We start from the raw sequence: 12,236 nt of genomic DNA, 5'->3' as shown, positions 1-12,236 counted from the left end.
CACTGTACATACCGTGTTGTAGGCAAGGATTGATGTAATCGCGATTATATACATTATACTATCGTATATCTGCTCGAACTCTGTAGCCAGCCGACGCGGACGGAGAACAGCGACATACTCATACTCACCTCATAACGGCACCAGTCCTACTTTTACTTGCACCTTACGGTCTGGGACTTGGAAATAATTAATTAATAAGTTAGATGAGCATGGCTGCGGCAGCAACAACGCCGGCGGCGGCGGCAGAGACACCGAGGGCAGCAGCTCCGTTGGCCTGGACAGGGGCGGCAGAAGGGGGAGCTTGAATCTGGCCATCACCAATTTGGGTGACGACGGCAGTGGCGTTACCGGCAGAAACGAGGCCGGCGGCAGCGGCAAGGAGGACGATGGAGAACTGCATTGTGGAAGGGTTGGGTAGGGTTGAACGAGTGTAGAGAGTCGGAGGAGATGATCTGAGATGAGAAGAGAAGAGAAGCTGAGGGTAAGGTAAAGGGGACTTATATAGTTGTTATGTGGACACAAGATAAGAGTGGCGCAATCAGTGTGTGTATCGCCGCGACTTTTTGGTGTTTACTCCGTGCGAAACCGCCGTTATCTAGGTTCACATTCCTTCAATGCAACCATGGACGGCTGTTGTCTCAGTTGGTCGACGGATCATGGGACTATAACGGCAGACTGGGCGGTATTGTGTCATATGGTATCAGTATTTGTACTATATGAGCAGTTTCCAATGGCTTGTCTTATGATTGTTAAATCAAACCCAGCTCAAACATGTCTTTTAGTACATGGCTCCGTGTAGTTGGAAAATGGTGATCGACAAGGAACAAACTGTACAGCCGATTGTCTTTAATAAAGAGATAGGAGCCCACTATCGGTCCATGAGGCCCACCCGGTCATGAACGAGCCCACCCGGTCATGACGAGCCCCACCGGTCATGAACGAGCCCACTATCGGCGACTCGCCCATTCTGTAGTTTTGGAGCTGCCGGAGTATTAGAGACGATATGACAATGTTTCTCGACTCCTACTGTAGCATGTCGCCTTCTACTGTGGACATGTAGCTGACTGCTGACTGATGGGAAGACCTCTCACACGACCACAGTAGTACATACTGTAAGACTCTTATCGATTGCAAATCTTGGAGCTCGTATTATTTGCCAGGAATGTGGTTTTTGCCTTTGGTCACGAGCCCGGCGTCAAAACATGGCTATCGCAGGTTTGGTGTCGATCCGTGTTTGGGCGGCCATTGTTGTGTAGTCGGCGCACTTGTGGATGGCGCTAAAATAGCGGTGCAGATTATGTTCTTGGAGAGACAAAAAAACAAAGAAAGTCTTTGCTGTGATACCGTTGATATCTCGAGTTATCACGCAAAGTAGGGGCAAAAAGAGAGGACGACAGGACTCGAACCCGCAGCCTTTGGAGGACGTCGTTCAGAAGAACCGAAATCCAATGCGCTACCATTACGCCACGTCCTCTGGTAAATGTTATTTTGTTACGATTCAGAAGCTAGTCATAAGGTGTTTTATGTTAGTCCATGAGTGTGTCAATTATGGATGAACCACTTGGTATCGCCGTGGCTAAGTCACGTGGATAGTGACGTTGCTTTACAGAGTTAGGGTTTGAGATGCCGTATATATAATAAGCCACCACTCACAAGTATGTAAGTTATGTTTATGTTTTTATACGACTTTTCCGGAGCTCGTACTATTGGGTGTAATTGCTCTGGTAGAGTAGGGACGAAGCGGTTCCCCCGTTCGTACCTAGGGATATCTTGAGGATTGACCCATCACCGATCCGTTACATATTTGTGAATCCTGATTTTTCAATAAGAACGTAAAGATTAATTTCAGGGAAAAAAATGTAATGAATCATTAGAATAAAAAAAAGAGAAAACATGCGAAAACCGGGGCTTTTGAAAAACAGTAGTGTGATTGCTTTTTTTTGTACTAATTATGACTATTTTCTCGTTATAATGTCGGATTTCGCAGTTTGAAGCCATTTACGGACCCGTTCTGATGATCTGACAGCAAGACCTTGGGACTATTCACCAAAAGGTATTGGAGATCCAGCACAAGATGTTTTTTGGTGGGTGGGTCGGTGCTACTTGTAGTAGTTGTATGTTCTGGCTTGGTCGGACCGTTCTCTGAAACCGCATTCTATACTCCATCCAATATCAAAACTGTGGGTACATATACATACTGAACTGTTCTTGTGGGTTCTAATTGGACCAAGTATAGGATCCTCGAAGAAGTATTCGTACAAGTATCCGTAATTATTGCTCTCGCATCACATGAAGAATCGACCACATCACCAACCACATCTACTATCCCTCGAACACGTCGCCAACACCTATCCCCCCATCACCCTTACTTGCATGCACCGATGACGATCTGTTGCAGATGAGACGTGCCCTGTATGAGACCACAGTGACGCGTGCTGTAGCCTATTGATGACAATTTCGCCACCAATACATGTCGCGAAATCCCTTGTTAGAGACAATCCGCACTGCCCTGCTTGGAAGCCGGACTACAGGTACACGGTATGTGTGCCTTACTACAAGAAATACAGTGCATGATGGAGATTTGCTGGGTTGACCACAGAGCCACGTGACGTGAACACGGCCCAGATAGTCACGTGACATGAACACAGGACTACCATTCACGTGACGTGAGCAGGTGGGATCATTCCCCGGCCCGCAGAAAACAAAGACATAGCGACCAAGTCATGAAGAGCACCAGAAGAAAAAGGAAAAGACGCCGAGGATCCACGTACACCATCTCCGACCTCCAGACAATGGACATGCAATCCCAACGAAGCAGACAATGTGGACAGCTACTAGGTCAATGACACGAGCAGACCATGTTGATCACAACAGAGACGTTTTACACGCTCCACGATTGATACAGGATAGATGTGCAAGTTGCCTCTCAGATGACATGAGCATTCTGTGACGGTCGTCGACGGTCTCATTGTGGCATTAGATTTATCCGGCCTGTATGTCGGTTTATCCGGTCTCACTGCCATTGTCTGGGTGTCGGCGTACGTATTCACACTGTTCTAGAAGACCTCCTATTTATACAGTATTTCAACCACGTCCCGACACGGTCACGCGTCCAAATTCAACATCAATTAAGGTTCAAATTCTGATGAGAGTCTAGATACACTCAAACCGGGCCCTGACAAATGCAATCGCCGCCTTCGTGGCCAAGTGGTAAGGCGCAGCACTAGTAATGCTGAGATCATCAGTTCAAATCTGGTCGAAGGCAGAGTCGAATTCGGCTTTTTTCATTTTTTTTTTGACCGAGTGACTTTTCCGAAGGTGAGCAGTTCATGTTCATCCTGGCGCTTTAGTAGAGCTCATACCATTACTATGAATCTCACCTTAGAATGATGGTCGAGTGATTCAGCGGTGGGTACCGAGTTCGTTACTGTTGATCGCGAAGATGACACAGCACGCCTGCTCGCCTTTTTTTTGCCCAACGTGCTGTCTCACCCGACACGACCAACGCGCCTGACCTTGGCAGTCCTGCGAACTCTCAACCAGTAGGTTCCTGGCCCTGCATTCCCACAGTGCAATGACTCCATCACGGGCTGAAACACAACCAAGGTTGGAAGTTACCCCTTTGGCTGAGACAGAATGCAACCGATCGGTGCGAGACACCAGTGCTACTTGTAGCTACAAGACTGTCTCACACCTGCGACCCCAGACTGTCGTCTGTCTGAGGTTCTGTCACACTCTTCGCCTACCCATTGTCGCTCGCATCTGATATTCGACCGATGAACTATACGCGCCATCCATCTTGCACGACACGCCGCGTACCGACCAGGTTCGAGTCAGCCCTGCACATTCTCTAAGGTGCAGCTGGGGCGTACCAAGGGGCTAAAAGTGGACCATGGCCCTGAACGTTCCTTCGGGGCCGGTGGTAGGTATCGTTACCCCAAACAAAGGGAAGAATGCACTGCGTGCTAAAGCCCGATTAGTGTGCTTCGTTGGAACGGCGGGAGTCTAAAATACGCGAGCTGAAACATGCCCTAAGGACAGGAAGACAGACGAGACGTATCCTCCAGACAAGGACCCAGGGCTGAGGTTTAGCGATGAAGGAGAGAAAAAAAGGGGGGCTTCTTTGTTCTGGAAGCTGCGATCTCAGATCGAGCGGTGAGTGTGCACAGTGTGAGATTGACCGTGGGTGGTTGAACGAGGGATATCGTCAGAATGGACGTTACACAGGAGAATGGTGAATGGATATTACACAGGAGAATGGTGAATGGGAGCGACACTATTGATACGGTATCGGTGCTCGTATCGTACTTAGTGCGGTATACGAATATGGAGCTTGGTGGAGGGCGTGTGGTCTGACGAGAAAGTGGGGTATCAGACGAAAGACATGTCATCCATCTCATCCCGTGGTTGCAGACACTGAGCTCGGGGTCTCGCGATTCTTGTTCCGCGCTGAACACGTCTACCGCGACAGGCCGTGTATGATATGCACAGCTCGCTCTTTTTTTCTACAATGCAGATCCGGGGTGAGCGATCGTCGCTGCGCGTTCTACAGTAGTTCCCAGAATTCTCCTTAATTTGAATTACGGAAAATGAGCGTCTAAATAGAAACGGTCGATCGAAACCTACTGTAACCTTGAGATACAGTAAGTAATCGAGTCAAGTATACAAGGCCGTTTACTTGGTAATTTGGTTGGAAACATGGGCTGAGACAGGCGCTCAAAAAGGGACTAGAAACGGTCCAGAGATGGAAAATGACATGAAACGGGCTCTGAACAGCAACATGGACCGCCAAATGCGTCTTTTTAAACCATCTTTAAACACTCTGTGGATTGTCAGATGCTATGTATGTAGTCATATTCTGCATGTAAATATTACGCCTGACAAACTCTGATAGCAATATTCCAACTACTGCCCGCTACAACACACATGAGAGCATACCTGGACGTGCAAAGCCCGGCGGGGAGAAAACGACTGTTTCTCGAATTGTTCCCGGACCGAGCTCCACAGGCATGCAAGAACTTTGTCGGCCTGTGTGCGGCGCCAGATGGATACAAGAATAGTGACATCCACAGATTGGTGGCTCCCGAGTTCATTGTTCAAGGAGGAGACGTGGGCCGATCTGTGTTTGACGACGGCGAGTTTCCGATCGAGAGTCCCGGCTGGTGCGACTTGTCGGAGGGCGGATACCTGTGCATGGCTTCTAATGACAAGGGGCGAAATCTGTGCCAGTGGTTCATCACACTAGAGGGATACCCACACTTGTCTACCTCCAACACTGTGTTCGGGCGCCTGCTGGAGCCAGCTGCGTTGGAGTACCTCAAAGCTTTGGGCGATATACCTGTTGACGACAACTACAGGCCTCTGGAGAGTGTCAGGGTCGTCAAGTGTGGAGAAATGAGATGGGAGGAGGAAGAACCCAGACAGGGTGCGAGCTGCAGAGACAGACACGGATCGAGGTCACCAGGGAGGTCTAGAAGACGCCGACGAGACAGAGACAGAGACAGAGACAGAGACAGAGACAGACCCCGAGACAGACCCCGAGACAGAAGCCGGGAGAAGCGTCGGTCTGAGGAAACCGACAAGAAGGGATTCGACATACGAAAGAAAAAGCGACAGACCGAGGAGAGATACAGAGACCACAGCGAGTCGACCGAACGACTACGGAGGTGGGACGACCGACACAGTCGCAGACCGAGAAGCCGATCTCCCTCTGAACGGATTTCTGAACAGAGAATTAAACAGGACATTGTTCGACACATCAATACTGCCAACATGGAGCCTCACTCCCGAAGACCCAGAGATGCTTCTCCTCGCAGGTCGGAGTCTGAAGCGTATGGGATAGTCCGTAAAGGAAGGGGTACTCCCAAGTACGGCTCTACTTCTGGCTCCCGTTCAGAATCTGGTCGTTTGGGCCGTCCCAGTTGATCGGTATCTTCCGTGCATTGTGTATCCATGAGGCAGGTCCAGATGTGACACATGACGACATGATAAACTGTCTCCAACTGTAATGTGCAACAAGTGCATGCATGGTGATACAAGTTCAAGTACACTTGTGTACTCGTACTGTACACAAAAAGAGCCTTCTCACAGCTGCATCTCCCGATGGTTAGTGCGAGTTACCGTTCTCTTACCCCTGTTTATATGTTTTCTTTTGCCAACACACTCTCGCAAGACTGCACCCTGTACATACATACACACCTTATATCTATGGAGTAAACAGACGGTCATGTCACACCTGTCGCACCCTCCCGCGCACGTCACCAGCGCACATTCTCGCATTCTGACGGGAAAGTCGCTTCCGCTCTACCCTGCGTAACGTCTTTTGTTTATCCACGGTGGTACATACACGAGTATTCTATGCATTGCGTTGTGGAATGCGGTGGGAGCGGGTCTGGAGTGGACACTTTGTGTTGGCGAACGAGGGCAGCTAGCGCCATGACATGAGGTGGAATCAATTACAGGCGGTCGGGTCTGCCGATTTCCCCTTTTTTGTCTATTTATTCGCATTTATTCCCCTTTTTTTGAGCGTTTCTTTTCAGGGGTAAATTTCAGGAATGTCCATTTTTGGGCTCGGTGCATTCCGACACTCCAGTTTGGGAATGTTTAGAGCCTGTTTGGGAAACGTTTCTACTGGTGGTGCGGCTACAGTGGGAGGCTCGGGAATGACGTCAGGGGTTGGCAGGGGCGTTGGCGTGAGGCTTTGAAAAGAAAAAAGCGTAATAGATGAATATGCAACCCAAAAATAGGTGTTGGAGATGGCCTTGAAGGGGTACAGTGTGTGAGAATGGAGTTTGGAGGCGACGGGTTGAAAAGTTGATATTGAGGCGAATCCAACACAGGACAGAACAAGAGGAGAAGACGAGAAAGACGAGAAAGAGACGAGAGGAGACGAGCGCTTGGAAGTGGTCGACGGTATCCAACAGTCGGTAGCCGTCTCTATTCCCGCCCTTCTACTGTCTACTCTGTCTCATACGCGACGCGTAAGGTTGGCGGGGGGTCCAAGAATACATACACACACATGATATGTACAGTGTATAAACACTATATGCTGTATTGCAGAAACAATGAGATGCTGATGGAAGGGAGTCATGTAATTACAGAGCGTGTGTTGACGAGCTGTATGTATGGACAGGTGTAGGAAGGGGAGATGGTACACTGTACGTACCCTGTGGGACAACAGAGGGGGATCTGGGGAAGGGGAGGGGGATCTGGGAAAAAAGGGGGAAAGGGGTTTGGAAACAGGGCTTGGAAACACGGCCATATGGAACTACCACCGCCCAATAGACCGATAATAATGTCCCGTCTGCTTGGATTGAGCTCGTCTTGGCCAAAATATTATGTGTGTTTCCTCCACACTCATTCCTGTTATACTTGCACATCCCTCTAGTGCAGAGTCGTAATTCTATTCGAAACAGAGTTGTACAGTCGTGTCGCGTAGGGATTCGGGGAGGGCTTTTTACGTGGAAAAAGGGTGTTTTTTGGCGACTAGAGAGAAAAAATCTAGACAAGAGGCGAAAATAATCGGATTTCCCCTTCCCCCCGCCTCAATCACCCTCCTGTCACGTTATACAGCCCCGTTTCCCCCGTCGCGTAAACTCTCAAACAACCTAATTTCCAACGCGCCTTACATACCTACACACCCAAAGACCCTATACATATATCATGGCATGCCCATCGTCGAGGACCAGTACTCCCTCTACCAGTCGCCACATTTCACATCTTCTTGCACACAATGACCACCGTCCACAGAGAGGTTCTCGGAGACATCTCCAACATGAAGATGGGCGCCCTCAGCCCCCTCAAGTCCACCGGATCCCCATACCGAAAGCCCCGGGGAGTGTGCAAATCGTCGCTCCAGCAGGGCCCCAACAAAAAGCTCTTCACACAGGATATCCTGTCGCCTCTGTTGCTGCCACCAAAGTCCCAGGAGGAGTGTAAGGACGGCAACGACGGCAAGATTCGAGAGCACGCCGACCGGCTCAAGATGCGGCTCCAATTGGCCCTTTACAAAATCAACACCAAGCAAACCAACGTGAGCTTGGCTGCGCTGGAGGAGGCCTCGTCTCCAAAGCCGCCCGCCACAGAAACCCCCATGCGGGCCCCCCCAGGCTCGTTGCTCAAGGGCACTCCCGCCAGCATGGGAGCTGCCAAGAGCTTGTTGCAGCTTGGAAACTGTTAACCACTCTGCAAATACACCGTCAGGTGTCTCCGGCAGCCCACTGTCGTCTTCGCATGACCTCCAGGTCTTTATTTATGATTCACGATTTGTAATATTATGTATTAGTATCTTTATTGAGGCAGTCGTTTGTACGAGTAGACTCAAAGCCCTTGTACAAGTACTTGTAGGACACTACCGTTGTTTATCATCTACAACCATCTATGATCGTCAAGAAGGATCGCGATGGCTTGTTATACCGCTACAGTCCAAGTACCTGTACCCATAGTACGCGTCGAACAGTCTAACACGTCCTGTTTAAAAGTAGCCACCTTCCTCGACCCGCCCCTGGTGGGCAAATTCATGGGCACACCCGCTGTACCTGGACCGTCTCCAAGCCCCTCCTACAACCATTCCCACACCACACATACTGTTTACCATTCCCACACTAAAGATACATGGCTCGTATCCTGCGGAGATCCTTGGGCTTGCATGCACGCGACCAAAACACGCCAGAGTCATAACAAGCCAGAACAAGCCAGAACAAGCCATAACAAGACTGCGTCTCTCATGTTGGCACGTGGTGTACGCGACCTAGGGGCGCGCTCACATATTAGAGATGTGGGCGGGGTAGAGGCGTGGCTGGCGAGTCGACGCGGGCCGACAATCTCGGCAATCTGCCAAAATCAACTCCCCAGATCCGCCTCTTCCGTATGGGGCAATTTTTCTTCCCCCCCATCTCGGCTATCACTGGATTTGGCACGTCAGAAAAAACAAACATCTTTCCGTTATTCCCGCCCTAGATCTAGAACCTTGGACACATTAAGGTGTTGCTACAGTTAGGCACCCATAACAATAAACAACCCGGCTAGACACACGATACGAGAGACGCGGATACCGAGACAGTCACGTGACACGCCCCGAGGACCGCGGGCGACGGGGGGTGGGGAGGAGGAGATTACGTACACGCTGGAATTTCTGACATCATTTTTTTGTTCTCTGTAAGTCAAACACACGCTCCAAACCGCCCCGGTCATTGTTGGGCCAAAAAGGAAACCAAACTACCAACATGACAAAAACCACATAGACGATGCGGTCTGTGCGTCAAAGTACAGACCCGCATTTCTTGCTCTCAATGGGACAGTCTGGAATGTTATCTGGGTCTGGGTCTGTACAGTCGAGGATGATGATGCTATGTTTGGGGTAGGGGTAGCAAAGTACAGTAGCAGTTATGTACCTTCTGTTGATACTCGAATGCAGAATCCCCAACAGTGGGTCAATTGATCTTCACCACGGATCACCGCCAAAACAAACGTTTTAATTATCTGAAACCCGCAGTATAAAACTCGGAACAACTGCTCTCTCCCGTCGTATCGATCTCTGATGCATTGCCGCAAGGGCACAAAGCTGCCAGCGGCTCCTTGTCCCTTGCTTGGAGTTGCTATTAATTACGTATCGGCTAGAAATGCCTGGGTAATGGGTAGTTGGTGAACCGAGTACGTATCTTCGTACACTATCGGGGCTTTGTATGTACGAGTACGACACTGTAACAAGAGCGCATTCCTACCAGTACTTGTAGTGCATCATATGTTGATACTACTATTGTAGAAGCGTTAGTACAATACTAGCTGCCGATAATACCGTACGATACCGTAATGGCATGACTCTCTAGTTTCAGATAAACGTGCTAACAACGGCTATTGCAATCCCACCGTGTCGGCCGTGCCGTGCTATACGAGTGTAGTTTGAAGATACTGGTTCTGGTGACATAACGACGCAACTACCGGGATGTACACAACTACCGGGGATGTATTGATTATACACCACCTGAGCTATCTCCGATCAGTGCTCAGTGCTGGTGCCGGTGCCGGTGCCGGTAGTCTCAACCCCTGGTCGCACGCACTGGATGTACCTATGTACAGTAGTGTATACTAGCGGATTTCGCCAACCATGACTTTCTGGAACCACTAGAAGCCAGCGAAATGTAGGTACTGCACATTGCTCACTGCTGGAAACATGGAATACATTAGTGGATTTCCAGTAAGTGGTTAGAGTCGCAAGTCAATCCAACAACCACTGTGGCTGCTGCCTTGACACTCATTTTCACGTCCACAATGTCATTAGTATATATAAGTTATAAGAAAATAGGCATAGATTGAGAGGGGAGGGTCTATGGCCATAATTCCCGACGTCATTAATCGTTAGAAGGCAATCGCGTCACAAGAAGATGACGCTTCTGCTCTGCTCGCTGCGCTAGGGTTAGCAGTTGGGCATCTAAGAGAATCGATCAGGGAACCAAACGGGAGCAATCAGAGTCCAGGTATACAGGAAGTAACAGATCCAGGCACTGACAATCTTGACCCAGGAAGAAAAGTAGGTTCGTCCCACAGGTACAAAGTCGCCGACGTCATCCTTCTCAACGTTCATGGTCAGCAAGGTAGCCGTCCATTGGGTCGCCAACAAAAACACAATATGGAACAGAACATAGTTGTATTTAGTGGTAGACTTTTCATCATCGGCCTCAAATGTCTCCCACTCCTGTTCGTGAAGCGCAGACTCCGGCAGAGACCCTTCTTCCACAGCGGCTCGGATGGCCTGCTGACGCATGGTTACAGCGGAGGGTTCAGTGTACACGGTGTCGTCCACAAGCGACTCTGGCTCAGGCTCAATCACCGAAGACCGAGTGGCGGCTCGGGTCGTAGTGTATGCGATGGCCACAAACGTAAACAGCGCTCCGATGAAGATGGAAGCAGTTCGGGTGCCCTTGGACCGCACCAGCGGGTTGCAGTTTTTGTCATCGGGCTCCGTGGAAACCGCACTCATAGTCAGGTAGGTGCAGTAGAAGGCCACCATTGCAGCCTGAGCCAGACCGGCTCGAGGGTTGTACTCCTGCACGTTTTGGTTGACGGACACCAGGGTGACGAGCATCAGCATGACCAGGTTGATAGTAACGGCGGCCTGGTTCATGGAGCAGCCCGAAGTGCAGAAGAAGACGTACATGAGAATTGTCAGCACGATGCTGGCAATGTACATGGACATTGTTGATCCCACGAGAATGAACTTCCATGTTCCGGAGTCTGTCTCCTCGATTCTTTCAAGACACTGTTCGGCCCAGGAGTGGGCAAAGTCGACAAGAAGCACGAGGCCGATGAGAATGAAGATGGCCGAGCCGATCATGGCAAAGTAGTTGCCCCAGACCACAAAGAACTTTTCGGGGATGAGGAAGCATAGGACAATAAGAGCCAGCCAAGCGGCGATCTTGAAACCCCAGTAGCCGTTCTGGATCTTGGACCGCGGGTTTTTCGTTGAATGCACGCCCACCAGCAACAGCGCCATTATCAGATGGAACACTCCGAGGGCAAAGTTCATACGCTGAACCGCCACAAACCCCGTGCACTCTTCACCCAGACACTTGAACTTCATGTAATCGAGAGTGAAGCGCTCCAGTTTTTTGACTGCCCAGTCGGTGAGCATGATCCATGACAGAATCGAGTTCACCAGGAAGAGCACCGCATAGCCCACTCGAGTGGCGATAGAAGAAGAACACTTGTTGCAGGCCGAACACATGGCCGAGCCGATTGCTGCGCCGCAACAGGTGGCTGCCCAAGTTCCGATGGCCGAGACGGACGGGATGACCGCCAGAGGAATCGATAATAACGCTCCCATCGTGAGTTGTGTGTGTTGTTGAGAGTGTTGTCAAAATGGTCTAGTGAGGTATATGCAGTCGTATGTAATTTGATAGATTGTGAACTTTATTTACAAGGGTGAAAAATGGAATAGAGCAACCAAGTAATGTGTATAAAACATGTGTTTAGTATCAAAAAGATGAGTAAGAGCTGAATAATCATTTGGCATCGTTTTTGACAAGTAAATACCCTTACAATTTCCCAAATGTATGCTTAGTAATGGTATTTGTGCACAAGTCGGGACTACAACCGCAGCCGACAGAACTGTAGACGAACTGTAGATAAACTGTAGACAAACTCGGACTTTTCAAGATTAGTAATCCTAAACTGGCAAGCTGTCCACGTTGGTTCCGCCCTATCCTAGACGCTGCTACACTCGAGCAGATCTTCGTCAC

General features: G+C 49.7%; 7 protein-coding genes and 2 non-coding genes across 9 annotated transcripts; 4 read left to right on the top strand and 5 right to left on the bottom strand.

Moving 5' to 3' along the window:
- Positions 1 to 199: 199 nt before the first annotated feature.
- Positions 200 to 400, bottom strand: YALI1_A08901g (uncharacterized protein; the record flags this gene model as incomplete). The annotated part of the gene is made up of 1 exon (XM_499895.1): positions 200 to 400. One exon carries the CDS (start codon positions 398 to 400, stop codon positions 200 to 202), a length of 201 nt encoding a protein of 66 aa, XP_499895.1.
- A 985-nt stretch (positions 401 to 1,385) lies between these two features.
- On the bottom strand, positions 1,386 to 1,474 carry YALI1_A08890r. The gene has a single exon. It is a non-coding gene; the product is annotated as a tRNA-Arg (tRNA).
- A 1,183-nt stretch (positions 1,475 to 2,657) lies between these two features.
- On the bottom strand, positions 2,658 to 3,023 carry YALI1_A08875g (uncharacterized protein; the record flags this gene model as incomplete). Its single annotated transcript, XM_068281702.1, has 2 exons — positions 2,658 to 2,831; positions 2,886 to 3,023. The coding sequence occupies 2 exons, from the start codon at positions 3,021 to 3,023 to the stop codon at positions 2,658 to 2,660; spliced, it is 312 nt and encodes a 103-aa protein (XP_068137803.1).
- Positions 3,024 to 3,193: 170 nt separating this feature from the next.
- Positions 3,194 to 3,265, top strand: YALI1_A08873r. The gene has a single exon. It is a non-coding gene; the product is annotated as a tRNA-Thr (tRNA).
- Positions 3,266 to 4,926: 1,661 nt separating this feature from the next.
- On the top strand, positions 4,927 to 5,925 carry YALI1_A08856g (uncharacterized protein; the record flags this gene model as incomplete). The annotated part of the gene is made up of 1 exon (XM_499894.3): positions 4,927 to 5,925. One exon carries the CDS (start codon positions 4,927 to 4,929, stop codon positions 5,923 to 5,925), a length of 999 nt encoding a protein of 332 aa, XP_499894.3.
- Positions 5,926 to 6,535: 610 nt separating this feature from the next.
- On the bottom strand, positions 6,536 to 7,020 carry YALI1_A08835g (uncharacterized protein; the record flags this gene model as incomplete). The annotated part of the gene is made up of 2 exons (XM_068281701.1): positions 6,536 to 6,934; positions 6,979 to 7,020. 2 exons carry the CDS (start codon positions 7,018 to 7,020, stop codon positions 6,536 to 6,538), a joined length of 441 nt encoding a protein of 146 aa, XP_068137802.1.
- A 712-nt stretch (positions 7,021 to 7,732) lies between these two features.
- Positions 7,733 to 8,179, top strand: YALI1_A08828g (uncharacterized protein; the record flags this gene model as incomplete). The annotated part of the gene is made up of 1 exon (XM_499893.4): positions 7,733 to 8,179. One exon carries the CDS (start codon positions 7,733 to 7,735, stop codon positions 8,177 to 8,179), a length of 447 nt encoding a protein of 148 aa, XP_499893.3.
- A 222-nt stretch (positions 8,180 to 8,401) lies between these two features.
- YALI1_A08821g (uncharacterized protein) lies at positions 8,402 to 8,998 on the top strand (the record flags this gene model as incomplete). The annotated part of the gene is made up of 1 exon (XM_068281700.1): positions 8,402 to 8,998. The coding sequence occupies one exon, from the start codon at positions 8,402 to 8,404 to the stop codon at positions 8,996 to 8,998; it is 597 nt and encodes a 198-aa protein (XP_068137801.1).
- A 1,431-nt stretch (positions 8,999 to 10,429) lies between these two features.
- On the bottom strand, positions 10,430 to 11,821 carry YALI1_A08787g (uncharacterized protein; the record flags this gene model as incomplete). Its single annotated transcript, XM_499892.3, has 1 exon — positions 10,430 to 11,821. One exon carries the CDS (start codon positions 11,819 to 11,821, stop codon positions 10,430 to 10,432), a length of 1,392 nt encoding a protein of 463 aa, XP_499892.1.
- Positions 11,822 to 12,236: the final 415 nt, after the last annotated feature.

The sequence above is a fragment of the Yarrowia lipolytica genome, chromosome 1A, assembly GCF_001761485.1.
Source record: "Yarrowia lipolytica chromosome 1A, complete sequence".
Lineage (NCBI taxonomy): Eukaryota > Fungi > Ascomycota > Dipodascomycetes > Dipodascales > Yarrowia > Yarrowia lipolytica.
The sequence above is the reverse complement of the archived record's forward strand: the minus strand, read 5'-3'. Positions and strand labels throughout refer to the sequence as shown.